The sequence below is a fragment of the Sinohyriopsis cumingii genome, chromosome 10 (genome assembly GCF_028554795.1).
Source record: "Sinohyriopsis cumingii isolate HCF-2022 chromosome 10, ASM2855479v2, whole genome shotgun sequence".
NCBI lineage: Eukaryota > Metazoa > Mollusca > Bivalvia > Unionida > Unionidae > Sinohyriopsis > Sinohyriopsis cumingii.
The window spans coordinates 66,143,331-66,166,023 of NC_142970.1; the positions used below are offsets into that span (position 1 = coordinate 66,143,331).

Below are 22,693 nucleotides of genomic sequence, written 5' to 3' on the forward strand. Positions count from 1 at the left end.
ACAGGCACTAAGAAAATTCCAGAATAAACTTAAAAACAATTTCAATTTCGCTGAAATACTTCTGAAATCTGTATCCTGGACGAGCCCCAATTTCCGTTACGATTATATGGCCATAAACTAAGTAACAGAAAGAAGAAAACCAACTAGTTATCTAAAACTTAACAAATAATTTAATTTGAAAAATTATAAATTAATATGTTTGTGGAACATAACAGTATTATGAAGTAAATCTTATATAATCCCCATAAAGTTATATGAAAGTCCACAAAATAAAAAGTTCCGTATACATTTCAAATCCGGATATGTACTCGTCCGCCAAGAGTCTTGGCGTGACTTTGCCAAAATGGCATTGTATAGAACTCCTTCGACCGGTCCTGTAGCCTTGCGGTCAGAGCGTGTGCATCGGATGCGGAAGGTCTGGGGATCGAACCCCTGCCGAATCATACCAAAGACTTTCAGAATGGTACTAAGAGCTACCTCGCTTGGCGCTAAGTATTAAGAGGTTAGTGCAATGACTGGTTAGCCTGGTGTAATGACAATGTGATTGGGTGGGACATCGGACTACATGTCTGCGGCATGATGCCCCAGTGCTACACATCACTATATACTATCACACTGCAGACATCATAGCGATATGACAAAAACAAAATGGAAACTACATTAAAAATATAAATCACACACACATTCACACTCACACAAAACTCCTTTGAATAATTAACAATAGTTCCAGATCAATATCAAATTCTAATAAACGAGCACTTTCTGTTTCCACTGAACAGTCCAAGCAAATGTTTTTCTCCGCAAATACTACCTAAATATAACATAAAGCACGTATACAGACTCAATGTTACAACAGTAACAAGAGCAATAAGAATGACTCTTTAGATGCAATGAAACATGATTGCTCAGTAATCTTATATAACCTTATGCTACGACTATATTTCATAACATACCCCCACGTGACAGATCATACTACTCAATCTAATGTTTCAAAGTACCTATTTCACTGGATCTAATTCATCCAATAAGAATTAACTAAATTCTTCTACAACCATCCCAATCTTTCTGACTAATGGGAAAAGAGCCGAATCTATATACACGTAGCAGTCAGAAAAAGACACATATGCCCTTATGGGAGCATTCCTTTACACTTCATGCATATTATTTGAATCTCTTATGACTGGGACACTGATCATGGCCAAATGACATACAGAGCAACTAACGAATGTTTTCCCATAGTTTACAACTGCTGTCATCTTTAATGTTTTAGCCCGTATTCTGACAAATTGGTTGCAGTCTGGAGTTCAACGTAACATTAGTCTATTTTACTCTCATGAGTGAACGCGTCCATTGTGACCATTTACTTTTTTAACTTTATTTTAAAATACACGCCGTTTGAAATATATAGGATTATATATATGGAAATATGAGAATATAATTATATAATAGGCATGTCACACTGTTATAGCTATAATATAAAAACTAATTCAAACCAAGATTGGCCTAAAAAAAAGGACTTTTTACCGTGGTATATAGAGAAAGATGTAAATAATCCAATAATTCTATTATGTTTCTATCATAGGCCTCCTTCATCTTTGCCAATACAATGGTACTGGTGCTGCTACCTTAAATAAGATGGGGCAACCTAACAGAACTCCGAAGAGGGATATTTTTATTGGAAACAGCGGTGGATCGAGTCATAACGATGGCCCACTTGTCTATTCTTCATCCTTCGAAAACATTTTTAAAGTCAAAGTCGTTATTGTTGGAGACATTGGAGTCGGCAAAACGTCCATTGCTGCACGATTTGTGAAAGGAACCTTTACTTCGCAGCATATAACAACGGTTGGGGGTACGTATAATTTCCATTATATAAGCACCTGGATGAAACTTATGAAACATTTAAGAAAACTGTGAAACTTTGAGCTATATAATGTGAAAGGCGGGTTATACTGGTGCAAGCCTCAGGCTGATGATATGTATTCGTATTAGCCGCATATCAAACATTCAATGCATTTGCCATGCTGCAGATGTTTATTCATGTAAGGCTATGTTTTGAAACCTCGTCTGTGATACATATTAACTCTCTTCGATCTCACGTCCTGAACGTCCAAACGTGGACAGGAAGCGACGTAGTTACCGTCAGAATATTATAGATCTATAATGCCATAGTAACGTGTCATTGGCCTATTAAAAGTTATGCAGTTTATTCTATTGTATAAACATTATTATAACAATATTAAAGACAGCATCGAATTCATCAAAGTCAGAATGTAATACAGGTATTGTTTTTATGAGCTGTATATATGAATTGCAGAGTATTGGTTTGGGTTATGGAATGGAGGTTGACAAAGTGGCGGATGCACTAATTACGGAATATATTTAATATGTAATCTTGTCCACAAATTGTACACCACAAAGCCAAGCAGAACCAGGATGACACATTAGAGTCATGTTGTCACCGTGGTTCATTATAATGAATTCCCTAATGATTGACTGTTACAGTGATAACCATTTGACATCATCGTTGCATTGGTCGTGTCAAAAACGATCCTAATTTTACGAGAGCATTCGAGACATGTGGCCGGACTCAATGTTTATAATGACAGCGTAAACGATTCAACACAATCCTGGAAGGTTTTGTAAATGGCGGGCTTGTATTTGTGTTTTTTAATGGCTGTAATATTCTTACAACGCATATTACAACGATCAAGCAACAACGCAGATAAAATGATGCTAGTTATATGCTTGATATAGTAGACGTTACTTGGTATTTACTTGTAATTGTAATGTAAACTAATCACTCACATTAGCTATATCGGTTTGATGTTCAATTAACATAAATAATTGAGTTATGGGTAAAGTACATTTCTGACCGCGTGTACGAGGTAAGATGTTGAAGGAGATGACAATGTGAGTATTAGTAAGAGCATTAAACACTTAACCATTATTCATGCCAGATAAGCTACAGTTTCCATTTGTACACGTGCTATTGGTTTCTGAACCATTATGATGCTGACCAGAACATCTAGATTTGTTTTGTACCTGCAACAAAGTACTGAAGTATAACTTACGTTTAGAACACGTTTTCAGTAAATGATGACAATAAATACATTGTCAAGTATTCGTACCAGTTATTTACTCAAAACCCATTGCTCGACATTATTGCCTTTTTGCATCTTTATTCCCTAGAAGATGTACGAGACGCAAACCTATTATTATCAGTAGTGAATGGGGGCACTTTACCGTCAAGGGGAATTAGCATTACAAGACCCCTTGGGCAAGATTACCGTCAAGGGAAATTTAACATGGAGAAAAATCGTGGGTTAGATTACCGTCAAGGGAAATTAACATGGAGAAAGAAAAAATCGTGGGGCACTTTAGCGTCAAAGGAAATTAAACAGGGTGGGTCTTTATAGTGTCAAAGGTTTTCACTAAAGTGGGCCTTTATAGCGTCAAGGGGAATGGAACATGGGATTTTTTTTTAAAAAAGGGGTAGGCAATTCAAAGACTATCTCTTTTCGAGAAATATGGCTGGCCCTGAAAAGGGCCTTTGGGTTTATGTTAATGTATTCATAAACATAAATGGCACCGCATTGGTCTTCTTCTTGTCCTTAGGCTGCGTCTTACTGTTGGTCCGTACATCAGCACTCTTTTCAGGCATCCTTGTCTTTCGACGTAGATCCTACGTATCCACAGGCTGGTGTTTGTCCTGTGGACAACGGTCCACTTCGATCGGACATACATAAGCAAGTCTGTCCGAAACATCATGGAAGACACAAGGGTGGATGACTCAACTGTAGTCCACATCTTGAAGCGACGAGAATAGGTGAATCAATGCAGTGAACGGCGCTTATTTATAGGGACAGGAGGGATTGAAACGGATTGAGTTCATTCACCAATCCTAACACGCGTTACAGAATTCAGTCAGCCCGCATCCAATCCGAAGAGAGCAGTCTGTGACGTCACGTAGTCAATATAGATTCGCTAACGCTTGTGTGCAGTCAATCTATGCGACAGTGATTCAACATGACGGAAACTCAGAAAACGATCCATTGGGGTGCACCAGCAGGGGAGACTGCCCAAGGGAACTCGGACTTACTTTCAGAAGAAGTGAATTGGGATTTTGTGGATTTTCTCTCCTCGCAAGAATTTGTTCCGGAACCTTCGTTACCTTCTTCATTACCGCAAGTGGAGAATTTTAGACAGAGACAGAAAGAAGAATTGGAGAAATTTATGCAACGACAAAAGGAAGCGGAACAAGCTTTTCTCCTACAGCAACAGCAACAAGAAGAAGAGGTAAGAAAAAAACAACAGCAGCAACAGCAAGAAGAAGTAGCAGCAAAGAAACAAGAGGGTGAAAATCAAACGGCCACGGTACTGTTGGACATTTTAGCGGAGTTAAGAAGTCTGAAACAAATGTATCAGACTTCTTTATCACGACCTAAGAGAATACGACCTTCCCGAGCTAAACACGTCAACTCTGTGACTAAGCCTACCGTACCACCCTTAGTGATTTCAACCCAATCATCATCAACATTACGCAGTCCAGAAGTAGGCCTTGGCCGTGGCAAAGGCATAAGGCAGTTAAAGTTGATTGCTTAAACTCACTCCTACACCATAAAGAAAAAAGGCCCTTTTCAGAGCCACCCACATTTCTCGAAAAGAAATACAATTTCAATTTGCCAATAACTCAAAAAAATAAATAAACCCCACCCATTTTACCCTTATAGTACGTGTCTGTGTATAAGTGCGTGAGTGTAGCTTCTTATTTTAAAATCATAACTCAAAGACACTTACCTTTTATCATTCATTTATTCTTTTCTTCATTTTTACAATCCAATTCACAATTCACAACACAACACTTTAATAGAAAGTTCATTGACTCTTTCTTTCTCCTTGTTTACTCTCTCTGTTTTTTAAATTTCTTCACCGTCTTTTCCTCATTTTCTTCCCTTCTTCTTTTCTTCTTCTCCTGTTTCTTTGCCTCTTGTAAATAGAATTGTCTTTTTTCTTCCTCTTCTTTCTCTGAAGAATCCCTCTCTTCTTCCAAAGAATCCCTCTCTTCTTCTGAAGAATCCTTCTTTTCTTCTGACTCCTCTTGTTTCTTTTTTGGACAATCTGGAGACCAATGTCCTTTTTCTTTACAATAATAACAGGTATCTTGACTTTTGTCTCTTTTAGTCCCTGTTTTTGTTCTCGTTTGACGGTCTGGACACTCTGAAGACCAATGCCCTTTCTTCTGACAGATATAGCAAGTATCTTGACTTTTATCTCTAAAGGAAGGAGAGTAGTCCGTAGGCTGGTCTGAAGAGAATTTTCTAATGACCCCTCGCAAAGCTCTGACGAAACGTTCCATCTGGTTAGTCTCTTCCATTGTTGTACTCGGCTTGAGAGTGAAATGAATAGTGAAAGGACAAGACACGCACCCTTTTATATACGCTGGTCTGCTATGACTATAAAGAAGCTCATGGTGTTTGAACTTGAGTCATTTGACTTTTTGCTTTCAAGATGAAACGATCTAATTCATTCGAGAAGAAAGAAGAAAAAGAAAGTAAGAGGCAGAAACGTGATCTATCGCCTCGTACCAAGGCTGAAATCTTGGCACAAATTCATGCCAGTGATTTTGAAGAGGACATGAGTGAACCAGAATTTGAAACCTCTAAACTAAGTTCACCACCCTTAGTCAATCCTGAAAAATACTATTCCATTCGAGAGACGGAAAAGCGCTCCTCTAGAAAATTTAGAACCACGGCTTACAAATACACGGTGAAGTTTAAAGATTTCAAGTCCGACGTACCGTTGGAGAAAGCAGAAGTGTTCATCACTGGGGTGTGGGATTCTTTGCTCACTTCACTCAAGCAACAATGTCAACCCAAAGAAGACGATCGCTTGAGACTTTCCATACAACACGACGGTTTGAAATCCCCTGTTTGGATCGAGTTTAGCACCCCGGCAGAATTGACTGCTTCCAAAGTCATGGACAAGATTCAACACGTGCAACAATCTAATGACCAGTTTGACATCACCGATGGTAAAGCCACACTGGATATGACCCACGTCTCTCCTCCTCAAGGGACTGGACGCAAAAAGATGTTATTGGTGGACGACCTTCGCAACACCAAAAAGAGTCTCGTCCGAATTCGCAACCCTCATGACCAGATGTGTTTAGCCCGTGCCATCGTGGTGGAACGAACCTATGCCAACAAGAACGACACGGTAGAATGGAAAAGAACCTGGAAAACTCTTCAACAATCCGACCGAGCCAAACAACGAAACGAAGCAGAACTCCTGTTGCAACAAGCCGGACTGTCCAAAGACACACCCTGTGGCATTCCTGAAATGCAAAAATTGCAAGATGTCCTAGCTCCACGATACACCTTGAAAGTGCACCCTCAAGAAGTGCGCGGACCTCTATTGTTTCGAGGGCAAGACTTTAAGGACGGAAAATACATTCACGTCTATTATCACGATGACCATTTCGATACGATTACCACCATCACTGGATTCCTGGGATACAGTTATTACTGTGAGAAATGTGACCATGGTTATAACAATCGAGAGCAACACAAGCATTGCGGATCGAAATGCACAGGATGTTTGGCCTCTCAACCCTGTCTGAGCGAAGAACCAGTGCCTTGTTCCACTTGTCTGCGCACGTTTGTCAGCCCTACCTGTTACCAACAACATTTGAAGACGCAAGGTTCACAGAAGAAATGTGCTTGTCAACTCCTGAGATTGTGCCCTACGTGTGGACAAGGCATACGTACCAATAGTACCAAGGCACACGTATGTTCAGGAAAAAAGAAATGTCACATTTGTCATCACATCGTGGACTTGAAACACCAATGCTACGTGCAAAAATACCAACCCCCACCAGAGAAAGAGGACGGTCACAAGAAGAAAAGCAATTTCATCTTTTTCGATTTCGAATGCATGCAAGAGACTGGCATTCACATTCCTAATTTCTGCGTGGCTCATCGAGCGTGCGAGAAGTGCATTCAAGAACCTATCTTCAGTCATTGCCCTCACTGCAGCAAGATTCCTGGAGGACGTGAAAAAATCTTTCGGGGACCGAACACGTTAGCCGATTTCGCTCGATGGGTCTTAGACCCCATCGACAAGACGTGGAGCCAAGAGGACATCGAACGTTACCGAGATTGTCATCGTCATGCCACGGTGATGGCTCACAATTTCTCCGGATACGATGGACAGTTTCTTCTCAGATACTATACGGAACATGGCACCGAACGTCCTAAAGTGACTTTGAACGGAGCCAAAATCATTTTCATGCAAGTGGGACAAGTGCAGTTTAAAGATTCGATGAGTTACTTGGCCATGCCTTTGAGTCGAATGCCTAAAACGTTTGGAATGACAGAAATGGCTAAAGGGTACTTTCCACACTTTTTCAATACGGAAGCCAATCAACATGCCGTTCTACCCCATTTGCCCGAGGCTCACTATTACGACCCCGACAACATGCGTACCGAACAACGAGAAGCTTTCTACGCTTGGTACCAGGCTCACGCCTCGGACCCTTTCGACTTTCAGGAAGAAATGCTAAAGTATTGTCGTTCCGACGTGGACATTTTACGACGTTGCTGTGGAAAATTTCGAGAACTGTTCATGGAACACGGAGGGGTCGATCCTTTGAAAGAAGCTTGCACCATTGCCAAAGCGTGTTCCTTAGTGTATCGACAACGATTCATGCCTGAAAACACCGTGGCTGTCATCAGCCCTCAAACGACCCACTATGTCAAACGTCAATACTCGGTGAAAGCCCTACGCTGGTTACATTACTTGTGCGACAAGGAAGACAAGTGGATTCAGCATGCCCGCAACGGAGGGGGCGAAAAGACCATCGGAACGTATTCGGTCGATGGCTGGGACTTAGAAAACCCCAAGATCGTGTACGAGTTTAACGGTTGCTTATTTCACGGATGTCCCGTCTGTTACCCTGACCGTGGCACTAAAAATCAGTTTTTACAACGAACCATGGAAGACTTGTACCAGGACACTTGTCAGCGACGCCTAAAGTTAGAACAGCAAGGATACCAAGTGGTGGAAATGTGGGAACACGAGTACGATCACCGTATGAAAACCGATCCCGAGTTTAAACGCCTCGTGGAAAGTTACCAGTTCATGGACCCGCTGAACCCGAGGGATAGTTTGTACGGAGGAAGGACCAATGCCACCTGTTTGCTGTACCAAGCCGACGAAGAGAAAGGAGAAGAAATCAAATACTTGGACGTGTGTTCGCTGTATCCCTACGTGTGCAAATATTGTCGCTTTCCTGTAGGGCACCCGCAATTGCTGACGGAACACATCGACCTGAAAAACATTCGACAATACGAAGGCTTGATCAAGTGTAAAGTTTTGCCTCCCACGAACCTATACCATCCCGTCTTACCTCACCATTGTCAAGGCAAACTGATGTTTCCCTTGTGCCGTACTTGTGCCGAAACGTGCAACCAAGACCAACCTTGTCAGCACAGCCAGGAAGAACGGGCCTTGACGGGAACCTGGGTCAGCGTAGAATTGTTCAAAGCTATGGACATGGGATACGAACTGTTAGAAGTGTACGAAATTTGCCACTTTCCCAAGACACAACAATACCACAAGGGTGACCCTACTCAGAAAGGCATTTTCGCAGACTACGTGGATGCCTTTCTGAAACTGAAGCAAGAAGCCAGCGGCTATCCTTCCTGGTGTCACACTCCCGAAGACCAAATAAAATTCAAAGAGAAATACCGGGAACAAGAAGGCATCACTTTAGACCACATCGAGAAAAACGAAGGCAGGCGATCGTTTGCCAAAGTGATGTTAAATTGCTTGTGGGGTAAAATGGCACAACGGCCGTGTTTACCCAAGACGGAATATTTGACAGAACCTTCCCGCTACTTCCAGATGATTCACGACAAAACCAAATACATGAAACACGTGGACGTCGTTCGAGAGAATTTAATCTTGGTCAATTACGAAGAAGATCTGGACTTTGTACAAGACGACCCTTTTGGAAATGTCATCATTGCGGCTTACGTGACAGCCCATGCTCGCTTAAAATTGTACGAAGCTTTAGAACTGTTAGAAGAACGCGTCCTGTACTTTGACACGGACAGTTGCATTTACATCCATCACCCGATTCAACATCACCCTAACATCGAAGGAGACAGTTTAGGAGCCTGGACAGACGAGCATCCCGACGACAAGATTCTAAGTTTCGTCAGTGGCGGTCCCAAAAATTACGGCTACGAATACCGTGACAAACAAGGAGAAGTGCACACGACGTGCAAAGTGAAAGGACTGACTCTGAATTATCGTACCAGTCGAGTGGTCAACTTTGGGGTATTGAAAGAAGCCTTGCAATCGGGAGAGGATGAACACTTTAAAGTGACCACCTATCAACCGAACAAGATTGTACGTTTACCCACTCACCACATCGTCAGTCGACCCTTGGAAAAAGTCTATCAAATCGTGTACCAGAAGCGAGTTCGACTTCCCAATCATTTCACCTTACCGTACGGTCACGTCGGTATTGGCCTGTATATAAAAAAGGAACCCTAGGCAAGATCGATAGTTCATCGTGACTACCAAGACCGAGCGAACAAGATGAATACTTTGAAAGAGGCATCGTTCCAGTTTGGGGATTGTAAAAAAGTTGTATCTTCCTCTAGTGTGACTAAAATTGGATGGATAAGACCCAGGCATTGCGACGGAAAATGTCCGGAAGGAAACTGCGATTGTCCATGTGGTTACCATTGTAATTGCGTAACGGAGTTTGCAGACGAGTGCGATTGTGAGCCTTGCGATGGATACGATGCTGTACCTTGTGACCTGAGCGATGCCGTAAAGCATCATGGGAACTTTGTTCTCACTGCCCCTATCATGGAAAGTGATGCTGTGCGTGTCAAACCTGAGGGATGCGAAAGCGATGCCGCTCGTCCTCTTAGACATTTTACCGGGTTTCGTTTTAAAGGGGAATGTCGACCTTCACGTTTGCCTCCCTACGGATGTCATCCAGCCCTGAGCAAACTCCTACCCATGTCACTCAACCCTCATCGAAACGAACCTGTGAAAGACGAATATTCGTTTCCTGTGCGTTTGTCGGAATACTGCGACTTTGAAAATCGTCTTCAATCGTTCAAAGGAAAATGGCCTAAGTATCTGGGAGGACCGACCCCTGAAGAATTAGCCAGAGCCGGATTTTTCTACTTGGGCGAAGGAGATAAAGTCAGGTGCTTCAGTTGCGATGTGACACTTCACCACTGGGAACCGCAAGATTCGGCCTACGTAGAACATGCTCGATGGTCACCGAATTGTCATTACTTACCTTTAGTGGGACCGAGACATTGAAGTAACTTCTTACCATAATAATCTGTTCATGGATACTTTACAAGAGAACATTTGTGCTTTGCCTGTGGAGTTGAGAGAACGCATTTATCGAGAACTGGTCAAAATACAAGTGAAACGTAAAGAACAATTGCATCCGTTACGTCACCGGTGTTTGAACCACTGGTACCTGAAAGCTATACAAGGATTGATTCAATTGAAAGTGTTCCATCGGACAGACATTGATCAACGATCCTCTAGTTTTAAAAAGGATTGGTTTGGTATGGACGATTGCAGTTACATCATTGTAAACGTACTGCATCGAATTCCAGAGGAAGAGTTAACAAATTACCAACATCTTGAACACAATGTCAACTTAGTGAAAGAGGAAACTTCTGAACGAATTGTAATGTGTAGATTAGTGACTCAACGATTTAAATTCGACACTGAAGTAAAACCATGTTTGTGCAAAGAGTACATTTCTTGTGTCAGACCAAAGAGAATTTAGTATGACCTATTCATGGATACTTTGCTAGAGAACATTCGTGCTTTGCCTGTGGAGTTGAGAGAACGCATTTATCGAGAACTGGTCAAAATACAAGTGAAACGTAAAGAACAATTGCATCCGTTACGTCACCAGATCTTTAACCACAGGTACCTGAAGGGTATAAGAGAACTGATTCGTCAGAAATTGTTTCAGTGGTCAGACCTTGTTCAATACTTCCAGGCCCCCGATGATTCACGTGTTGATCATTTTGGTTACTTCGAGATTCACCTAGAGCAACCCATTGAGGAAGACGAGGTAAAGGATTACCAACATATTTTACGTGGAATCTACTTAGCGGAAGAGGAAACTTCTAATCGAACTCTGACGTTTCGGTTACAGTATGCAAGATTTACATTACCCACTGGAAAACGAAGATCACTGGCTAGAAAGTACGTGTATTCTTTTCGAAACAAAGAGACTATAAAAACAGGCAGCTATGCCACGACTTATGTCGTATGTCATCCAACAGATTCCGTGGAAGGAACTCAATGACCATATTCAAACCGTGGATCATTACCATCGATTATTGCAAGAACTGTATCCATTCAATTTGGGACGACAAGTGGTGTGTGTCTTAGTGACTTGTTTTCTGGGATTTCGTTTACCAGCCGATTCTTTGTGGACTCTTTACGATCAGTACTTCCCACCTCCATGGCCTTAAATGGTCACGAAAAACTCCTTTTGCTCAAAGCCTTGCGGTTTCATCTGGATACTTCTCGACCTCAACAGGAAAAAAAGATTCGTCAACTTTTAGCTACCCAAGACGTGTATGACGATGTGTGTGTAGCTTGTGACTTACACCCTCATTGGACAGATGTTCGTGACTGGAAAAAGGGGGGTTTTGAGGCTTGGACCCAAGAAGTGGCCCAGTATGCACGAGAGTTGTTCAAGGAAAAAAGTTACTTTTCAACCTGTGTTAGTGACGGTGCCAGAAGAACCCGTCACCGAGAACAACCACTCGCTTCAGGACAGGACTGTCATGGACATTCCTGAAAGGTCATTCCGGGAGGACACTTGTGTGACAATACCTCATGTAGAGACTGTAAGAACATTACACACTGTCCCTAGGACATCTTGGTTAACCAAAACATGTTGTACAGACACTTGTTTATATTCCACTTTGATCGCTTTGCTGTGTTTTATATTCCTGTACATCACTATTTGGGTTGTATGTATTTTTGTCTTTCGTGTTCATATTTGAAACATTCAATAAACGTGTTCTGAAAAAAGTATATAAACTCTTGTCTTGTTTGTTTTTCGTGTCACAAGTGACATTTCTCACACCATGGCTACCTCTGCTGTCTCTGCTCCCTCTTCCTCTACTGTCAAAGTCATCGACGAACACTTAGATCGTGCCAGTTGGGAGGCTTTGTATCTTCGCCATCCCTTTAACATGCTCATTGCTGGACCTAGCGGTTCTGGCAAAACCGGATTCGTCAAACGTTTGATCGAACATAAACATCATTTGATCGATCGGCCCCCTCAACGGATCGTGTGGTGTTACAAAGAGTGGCAATCGGCGTACAGCCTCTTGCGAGAAAGTCAAGGCGATTTTATCGTGTTTGTGGAAGGCATTCCTAAAGAAGACGACGGCATCGTCTCTGACTCCCGTCAAACCCATTTGGTCATTTTCGACGACATGTTAGGAGAAGACGAAGAAGAAATTAAATTGTGGTTCACGCGCAAAGGGCATCACCGTAATGCCAGTGTCATTTACATCACCCAAAATTTGTTTCAACAAAGTAAAGCCCATCGCACCATCAGTCTCAATGCACATTACGTGGTCTTGTTTAAAAGCCCTCGAGATAAATCGCAAGTGCAAGTCTTAGCCAAACAGTTAGGAACGCCTTGGCTGACTCAGGCGTACGACGATGCCACTCAAACACCACACGCCTATTTACTCGTCGATTTGAAACCTACGACTCCTGAGGATTTGCGATTTCGTACCCACTTGTTTCACCACTGGTGCCAAGACGGAGGGCCTGTCCTGTACACGTCTCCGTCCTCGACTTCATTTCACTCCCCATCAAAAAATCTATAAAAACCTCAGACCCTTTTTCGTCTGTCTCACACTCAGTGCGAACATGACGTCCCTTCAGTCGCATCTTCCCGTCAAATTGATTCGTGCCTTGTATGGCATCAGTCGAGAAAAAGATCCACAAACACGAGCCCGTGTCTTAGAAGCTAGTCTCAAAGAAGTCTTACGATGGTTTACGGTGACGGCACGTCAATTACTCCAAGGAATCATTCAGATTCCTCATCAAACCCAACGCTTTTTCGATCGAAACAAAGTCGCTTTGGTCCAACTGGCCGATCCCCGCATCGACACTCAAACCAAAAAACAAATCATTTTGAAACCTGGAGGGAGCGGTACTCTAGGAGGGGTCATCATTCGCTCACTCTTAAGATGGGATCCTAATGCCCCCAAAGTTATCCCCAAGACAAAAGTCCAACGAAGCCCCAAGAAGAAAAAGACCAGGTCCCCAAAGAGAAGAACTTCTCCAGTGGCGGGACCCTCCTCTTACCAGACACCACCCCGAAAAAAGAAAAGAAGCCCCCAGAAAAAGAAACAGAGAAAAAGTCCCCAGAAAAAGAAAAGTCCACAGAAGAAAACTAGTCGCAAGAGAGGCACTGCGGCCAGGACGCAACCTTACACTCGCAAACCACGACCTGCCACAGCAGTGACTGCGTCTCCGGCATCCTCACGTTCATCCACTTCTCCGTTAATGTCACCCAGAACTGAAGAGTACTTGGAGACGTTGATCACACCAAGAACATCTCCGTTGATGACCCCCAAAAGAACTTCCCCAGTGGCAGGACCCTCCAATTTAGTGGCAGTGGCTGCTGCTCACAAAGTACCTTCTCCCAAAATCAAAGTCCAAGAAAGATCGGGCATGTTACAAAGTTTACTGGATTTGTCCAAGCAAGAACTGACTCGATTTAGTCCGTTGCGTACCCCTGCACGACGTGTCATGCCTGTCCTCAAACTGATAAAACGTAAAGACAATCAGTGGCGACGCGTTCCAGTATAAAAAAGGCCTGTGACCAAGTAGGGTATCAGTGTTCTTTTGGTGCTCCTAAAGACTCAAAGATGTCACCCTCCAGAAAACCCCAAGGAAAGAAAAGGAAAGGACTGCCACCACGTTTAGCCAAACATGGGGACCTGTTATCTGTCCTGTCCAAAGCTTCTCCACCCCTACGAAAAAAACTCATTCAAACGGCCTCCAAAGAGGTCATCGATACCGTGTGCGAATGTTGTTTGAACGTTTTGAAAGGCACGATCCCTTTGTCCAAACACCAGAAACAATGCTTAGGCAAACATCGTCACGTTCTTCGCCAAATGGTTCAAAAGAAAATTCCCATTCGTCAAAAAAAGAAGATGTTGGTTCAACGTGGAGGTATTTTGCCTCTGTTGTTAGGCCCCATACTGAAAGGAGTCTTGGGAACCATGTTGGGAGGACTGATGGGAGCAAGATAAAAAGGCCTTCGAAAGTCCCAAGATCTCAGAATCGACCCCTGACAACCCCATGGAAGGACGAAAACTAGCTTTAGTGCCTTACAAACGATGGATGGAATACCATCGGTGGCAAGAACAACGCACCCCGCATTTACCTCCCAATCCCAATTTGAGCGAGATGTCCCAGTTACAACACGAATTGCAATCCTTGATGAATCGCCAAGATTTGTCCGAAACAGAAAAATCGCAAAAGTACGGTCAACTCTTGCAACGACTGCAACTCTTTCACCAGAAAGCTTTAGACGAAACAGCTTTACCCACTCTAAAAGATTTTAAGACCTTGATGAAAAGTCCAGCACCATCATCATCATTACCACCACTACCATCCCCAAGGGTCACCAGAGATGCTACCCCACAAAGACCTGAGGAAGAAGAGATGCGCGAAGTGTTTCAAACACCGTCAGCAGCTCCCATTTCGAGTAAGATTGCAGCATCCTTGTTGACCCCGTCCCCTACACCCCAACGAGAAGAAATGAAAGCTTGGGTTAAAAAGATGATGTCCACGCCTCCTTCGACAGAAGTGAAAAAGAAAGAAGGGAAACCAGAAGCGAAAAAAGAAAAGAAGACCAAAGCCATTCCATTGCCACCACCACCACCACCACTACCTTTGACTTCTACTCCCGTAGCCCATCGGACACGTAAATCCGTTTCCAAACCACCCTTTCGACCCACCCAAAGTAGCATCACCGAAGAGTGGGTGACTTATTAACACGCCAACACAAAATAAAAAATGGAAAAAGTCTTAGCCAGCATTTACTACGATCCCTCCCATCCTGCAGGTTACGCAGGAGTTCAAAAATTGTATCGTGCTGCCAAAACTCGACTGAAAAGTCTCCGTTTACCTCAAGTGCAACGATGGTTACAAGAACAAGCTACCTACACTTTACACAAACCCATTCGACGCAAGTTTGCCAGAAGTCGCACCCGAGTGGAAGGCATCGATCATCAATGGCAAGCCGATTTAGCCGATGTCTCTCATTTGGCCAGCTACAATCGCGGCTACAAATATTTGTTTTGTGTCATCGACGTCTTTTCCAAATTTGCCTGGGTCGTGCCTTTGACTTCCAAATCGAGCAGCGAGTTAGTGCGAGCCCTGCAACGGGTGTTGAAACAAAGCGGTCGTCGCCCTCTTCGATGGCAAACGGACAAAGGCACCGAATTTCTGAACCAAGCTTTCCAAAAAGAATTAAAGAAACGTGACATTCATTTTTTTACCACCGAGAATCCCGAAACCAAAGCCAGCATCGTGGAACGTTTTCAACGTACTTTGAAAGAACGCATGTGGAAATATTTTACGCATCACCACGCTCTGAAGTACATCGACATCTTACCGCACCTGGTGCAAGCGTACAACCAATCTTACCATCGAAGCATCGGACGTGCCCCGCAAGACGTGACTCCCGACAACGAAGTGCTGGTGTTCGAGCGCCTGTTCGGTACGTCCCCGACGAGGGCTGTCCCCGAGAAAAGTGGAGAGTTGACCGTAGGAGATTGGGTGCGCATTGGCAAAACCAAACGCACTTTCGACAAAGGTTACTTACCTAACTGGACGACCGAATTGTTTCGCGTCACTGGACGAGTACATGGCCGTCATCCTGCCGTCTATAAATTGGAAGACATGAACGGAGAAGTACTCAAAGGAACGTTTTATTTGCCCGAGTTACAACGTGTCACCAAAAAAGAAGACGACGTGTACGACATCGAAAGCATTCTCGAACGCAGAACCCGTAAAGTGGGCAAACGACGTGTCAAAGAAGTCAAAGTACGTTGGAAAGGATATCCACCCAGTTTCGATTCTTGGATCGACGCTTCGCAAGTCATCGACTATAAAAAGAAGAAGTGACCATCATGCCCTTTCACACAGCAGCAGACGCAACTACGTCAATCAGTCCTTCTTCCCCTAGTTCTTCTGTGCAAGATTTACAAAAACAACCCTTGTGGGTGTGGTGTGGAGAACGTGTGCCTAAAACGCAAATCGTCTTTTTCTGCCAAATCTTCGTGGTGTATTGTGTCATCGGGGCAGCCATTGCCAATTTGAGTTTGCAACAAGGAGACAAACAATTGTGGACCATTTTATTGAGCAGTTGCATCGGTTACCTGCTTCCCAATCCCTCCCTGAAATTCTCTTCGAACGGGAACGTTGTGTCCAGTGCCAGTCACCACTCCAACAACAACCACAATCAGAACCCCATTTTGGGCGGAGACACGCCTCTGACATCCATTAATAACCCCTCGGACAGCCACAGAACTCTGGAATTATGAGTCACCAAAACCAATTTTACTTAACCTTACCCAGTGACAGTTCCATGGAGGTGTTTCCCAATAACACGTTGTGCTGTTACACGGCCAAATTACCTCAAGCCATCCCCTTAGATCACGAAGCCCATTGGGAAGTGGCTTTAGTAGAAATGATTCACCCTACACAAATCAAAAACATCACTGAAACTCAAAACTTTTTTGAGGTCGAAATCCTGAACCAACAATTACAAGAAGCCATGACTGACATCGGGTTTTCAGGGATCACAACAACATCCACCAGCAATCCAGCCTTCAAAATCTACACCGTGAAAATTCCACCAGGGTTTTATTTTAGCGGCCAACATTTGGTGGACACTATTGCGGACAGGTTCGAGTTCGCCTTTGCCAAAGCCCTGAACAGAACCAAAAAAAGTGTCACCCTGGAGTACCATAAAGTGGCTCGTCGCTTACTGATGAAATTTCAGGATACCCAAACGATGTCCATCAGTTTCAATCGTGACTTGTTTGATATTTTAGGTGGAGACACAAACATGGCTCCAAATTTTAATCCGAAGATCAACAGCAATACGGAATTTTACAAGTTTTTTAGATTCCCTATAGAACTGAATCAAGGACTGAATTTAATGTTCGTGTACTCCGATGTGGTGGAGTATAACGTGGTGGGACACACCTCTGTACCGTTACTGCGTGTCATTCCTTTCAAAGTGGATAATACCACGGTCAGTGACCAGGAAGGTGGAAACACTTACCACGTCCACCGCGAATTTGTCCATCCTCACTATTTGCCTGTCAGCAAGTCGTATTTGGACACGGTCAACATTGCTATAAAAGGAGATTTGGGACAAAATATTCCATTCACCAAAGGAAAAGTCACGGTGAAACTCCATTTTCGAAAACGGTTCTCTCACGACTCGTAAGTAAGTCATGTATCCAGTGTACCAAGGGGTTGCTCGACAGCGAGGACACGGTTTAGGAGACATGTTAAAATCGGCCTTTCGTTCGGTGGCCCCAGTGTTGAAACCGATGGTGACACGCGGATTGCACGCTTTGAAAGATGCGGCACTGACGCAAGGCAAAGAATTTCTCCAAAATGTCATCATCGACAAACAAAACCCTAAAGAAGCCTTCATGAGGGCAGGCAAAAATGTCTTGCTGCAAACGGGCAAAGACATTTTGGGCCGACGAGACACACCTATAAATGCCCTGCACGCTACCGAATCAGGCATTCAGCAAGGACAAGGCAGAAAAAGACGACGACGAAGAAAACACCCTTTCACCAGACTTCAAGCGAGAAAGGCCAAGAAAAGAAGAACCGTTCGAGACTTAGACGTTTTCGATTATTGAGAAAAGAGACAAAAAAATGATGCACCGAGAATCTTGCGCTTGTTCCAAGACGGAACTGGATCTGTTTGCCATGCCCCCCACCATGATGACGATGCAAGAATCCCAATGGGTGGAATTTCATCCCGTCTCCTCATTGACAGCCTCAGCTCCCATCGAGTTTGAAATCAAAGGACAGCCCGAAGATTACATCGATCTGAATAGCAGTTACTTGTACTTGAAAGTCAAAGTTGTCGATGAGGACAATTCGACCCTAGATGGCGATGAGGTAATAGCTCCCGTCAACAATTTCATGCATTCCTTGTTTAGCGGAGTGGACTTGTACTTGAACAACAAACTGGTCAGCAGCAGCATGGATACTTACCCTTATCGAGCGTACCTGGAAAATCTCTTGACGTACGGAATAGATGCCAAGAACACTCATCTCAATGCCTGTGTGCTATGGGAAGCTGACGAAGCAGGCCAGTTTGAAGAATTCGAAATTGATACAAAGGATAAAACTAAATCAACAAATGATGGATTTATAGAACGAAGAAACAGAATCAAAAGTGGAGATAGTTTAGAACTGATGGATCGTTTGCATTTGGACATGTGGTTGCAAGAGAAGTATTTGCTGAACGGGGTGAATGTCCGCCTGAGACTGAATCGTAGCAGTACCGCTTTCCATTTGATAGGTAAAACTGCTTGCAAAACTGTCATCGAGGAAGCCAGGCTCTACGTACGACGCGTAGAAGTGTTACCTAAAGTGGGTAACGACATCAGTCAGACGTTGAGCAGAACGACCGCTAAGTATCCGATCCGACGCGTGGAAGTGAAAACCTTCACCATTCCCAAGGGACAACGATCCATGATCGAAGATCATCTGTTTCAAGGACAGCTACCCAAACGTTTGATCGTTGGTATCGTCGAAAATACAGCCTTCAACGGAGATTTGGGTAAAAATCCTTTCAACTTTCAACACTTTGGCGTGTCCAAGATCGAAGTGAGTCGCGATGGCAAGACCTTGTGTACCCGACCTTTCGAACCTGACTTTACCAAGAAGAATTACTTGAGATCGTACTTGTCCCTGTACGAAGCCACGGGTCAGTTAGGAACCAATACCAGTCACGGTATTACGTACGAGGATTATGCAGGAGGCTACACTTTGTGGGCTTTCGATTTCACTCCAGACCAAGGCAGCGACGAGGGACATTTCCACCCTATAAAATCTGGCCAGATTCGTGTGGAAATTCAATTTGCAAACCGAATCCCTGATGAAACGGTGAACGTCATCCTGTATGCAGAATTCGATAATACCATAGAAATCAACAGTTTGAGAGAAGTCATTCTGGATTATTAGAAGCCATGGAAGACTGCTATCCCTCTTTACAAAGTGGAGAAACTTTGGACATGAAATGTGAGGAGACTGTGGAAGAAGAAGTGATCATGATGAAGTCAAGATGGCCAGAACAAGAAGCCCATTTAGTCTCCTGTTTTGCCAAACACTTGGTCGACAAAATGACGGAATTGATCAAGCAAAATTGTTATGGATGTCAAAACGATCATCCCAGTCAAATTCAACACGATAAATGCCTGATGTTGAGTCAAGAAGAAAAATTGGACGAGCATCTGGACGAAGCTTGGAGTCTCATCTCGAACAAAGACGTGTTGCACCAGTGGTATAAAGACTTGCGTGAACATTCTTGTCCACCATTAACCACTCAAGAGATCCATCGTATCGAAGCTCTCCTGAATCAGAGTGAGGAAACAGAACGAATAACCGTTTATTCGTCAGACATTTTCAAGCAAAAAGTCAGGATCGAATTGACGACTTATTATTACCTGTGAAGAAGAAAAAAAACACAAATCAATGGATACCTGGGAACTTTATTACCTTTTGAACCACAGTTCGTATACGGCTTCTTGGAATCCTGTCGTCTGTGCTAAAGATGAACTCCCTCATCGCAAACCTAAAGACCATCAAGCTTACGTGATCAACACGGACGACAGTCATCTTCCAGGAACCCACTGGGTAGCCGTCTACTTTCCTCAAGAAGGATGTGTGGAATATTTCGATTCGTACGGATTGCCCCCTTTGGAAGACGATATCATTGACTTTATGAGAAGAAATGCTCAAACCACCCGATTCAATAATGTGAAATTACAAGGCACAGATTCCTTGGTGTGTGGACAATATTGTGTGTATTTTCTGCATCATCGCAGCCTGGGCTATTCCTTAGAACATTTAGTGACTCATTTCGATCCTCGTTCTTCTGCTAGAAACGATGTGAAAGTAGATCGATGGTTTTGTGACCATTATGCTTATCTTTTGTCTCAAGCTAGGAAACGTAGTGTCCATCAATGGCCTAATGATTTCCAACAGTGGAAATCACAATTTCATTCACAACGTTGTCAGCCCTGTTTAAAGAAGATTGTCCATTGAGAAAAAAAAGTTTGTGATTTGAATAAAAAATTTGTTTGATGTTATAGTGTTGGATTATTGTTAAAAATGTTGTTGTTTAGTGTTAAGTGATTTTTGAATAAAAAATGTTGTGTTTTGAAAAAAATGCCTTTGTCTTTTGTTTAGCTATAAGAATGTTGGATTGATGCTCTTTCATTTCTTACTATCCCTCTCATGAACGTTGCGGCTCGAAAACCGTGTGGGGGATGTTTTCCTTCACGTCCGCGCTTTCACTTTAAGAACCGGTTTGTTCCCAGTCTAACCATCCATTGTCGACTCATCCTCCTACGAAGATGTGCTCCAAACTAGCTAAGCTCAACGAAGCCTACGTGAATTTGCATAGGGTCAGACACAGTCTGATACCGAAGCCAGAAGAAATAGAAAATGTGAGAATGTTAAAAATCACTGAAGACCTAATAGAAGAGCTCTTCAGAGAAGAAGTGAACAGGGAAAAAGAAGAATGGACAGAGAAGTACAGACTTCAGAGACAGCAGCAACAGCAGCAACAACAGCAACAAGAACAACAACAGCAGCAGCAACCTGAAGCTGACAGAGGCTTTGTCGATTGCCGTATCGACACCAAAGAGTTCTTCTTCTCTTTCCGAAGAAGCAGACCTATTGCCAGAAAGTCTATAATCAGAGGACATCGCATTCTTAGAAACTAAAGAAAGAATGCCATAGCAAACAAAAAAAACAGCCCTTTTCAGGGCTACCCAATACTCTAGAAAAGAAATAACGATTGATTTGCCAATGCGTATAGGTAGAGTAGTGTGAAAATAAACACTAACTCTTTATTACTAGTGGAAGTGTATGTGTTTGTGTGATTGTGTTAGTAAATGTTGAAGTAAATTTGTGTGTTTGTGTTTGTGTTTGTAAGAGCTTAAGTAAGTTGGTGGAGATAGTAGATTAAAATGATATCTTTTCTTAGTGTTTGAGGTGTATATTAGGGGTTAGATTGGATTGATTTGAGTATGTGGATAGTCTATTGAAGTGATTTATAAAAAAATTTTACAATAGTGATGGGTAGCATAAAAAGTGAGTGAGTGTTTCTTTTAGGTCCGCGCGTTGTTGTTGATTTTGGTCATGATCTAGGTAAGATGAATTTTAAGTTATTAGGGGGATGTTTTCCTTCACGTCCGCGCTTTCAGTATAAATTGAAACTCGCTCGGCAGTCCAGCTACCCTTGTTGATTGATCAACACCAAAAAAATGAACACGAGACTTGAGAAACTGTTGGAGCTTCATGTGCATCTGGAATATGCCAGGCGCATATTAAATGAACTGGCCGCGGAAGCCATTGTCGAGGAGGGAAGGATAAGAGAGGAGGAAAGAAGAAACAAAGAAGAGGAGGAGAGAAGATATAAAGAAGAAGAAGAAAGAAGATATAAAGAGGAAAGAAGAAACAAAGAAGAGGAGGAAAAGGAGAGAAGAAATTTCAAAATCCCAGAGAGCGAAAATTGGGATTCTGAAGCGACATATCCTGCCTCTGCTCTCTCCCCCAAAAAGGTAAAAAGTAACTGGGGGATAAGATGCGTATGTGGCGCCAGGCCTGGAAGGTGCCACCATTAACCAGGTGCCCATGAAGTTCCAAACAAAACAGCCCTTTTCAGGGCTACCCAATACTCTAGAAAAGAAATAACGATCGATTTGCCAATGCGTATAGGTAGAGTAGTGTGAAAATAAACACTAACTCTTTATTACTAGTGCAAGTGTATGTGTTTGTGTGATTGTGTTAGTAAATGTTGAAGTAAGTTTGTGTGTTTGTGTTTGTGTTTGTAAGAGCTCAGGTATGTTTGTGTGAATAGTAGATTATGGGTTTCTTTATTGTTTCTTAGCGTATGTGAAGAGTATAGTTTGGGTTATATTATATGAAATGAAAAAGTAGGGGATGTTTTCCTTCACGTCCGCGCATTGTTGGGTCATGATCTAGGTAAGATCAATTTTATGTTTTTAGGGGGATGTTTTCCATCACGTCCGCACTTTCAGTATAAAACTAACAGTGTTGGCCATTGGAGCTCATTCTACGGAATAAGCAAACAAGAAGATGCCAGCAGCTTCAGCTTTATACAACGATCTTATGGGAAGTTGGTATTGGATGGTAGATGGATTGAGTGTAGCAGAAAGGGTTGAACAGGAATGGAGGTATGAAGTGACAAAAGACTTCGTCACAAGACAAGTAAAGAGCCTGCACTTAGCCGTAAACATCGTGAAAGAAATGATAGAGGATGAGGAGAAGAGAATCAGAGGTTTAATTAACCCAC

General features: G+C 42.9%; 1 protein-coding gene across 3 annotated transcripts in view; it reads left to right on the forward strand.

Annotated features, from left to right (window-relative positions):
* The window catches only part of LOC149790303 (ras-related protein Rab-5C-like), a 67,369-nt gene that overhangs the window by 7,795 nt on the left and 36,881 nt on the right, over positions 1–22,693 (forward strand). For all 3 annotated transcript variants that reach the window (XM_089972355.1, XM_089972354.1, XM_089972356.1), the window contains exon 2: positions 1,583–1,852. In XM_089972355.1, coding sequence (XP_089828481.1) covers positions 1,636–1,852 — 217 coding nt within the window. In that variant the 5' untranslated portion in view covers positions 1,583–1,635. The remainder of the gene's footprint in view (positions 1–1,582; positions 1,853–22,693) is intronic.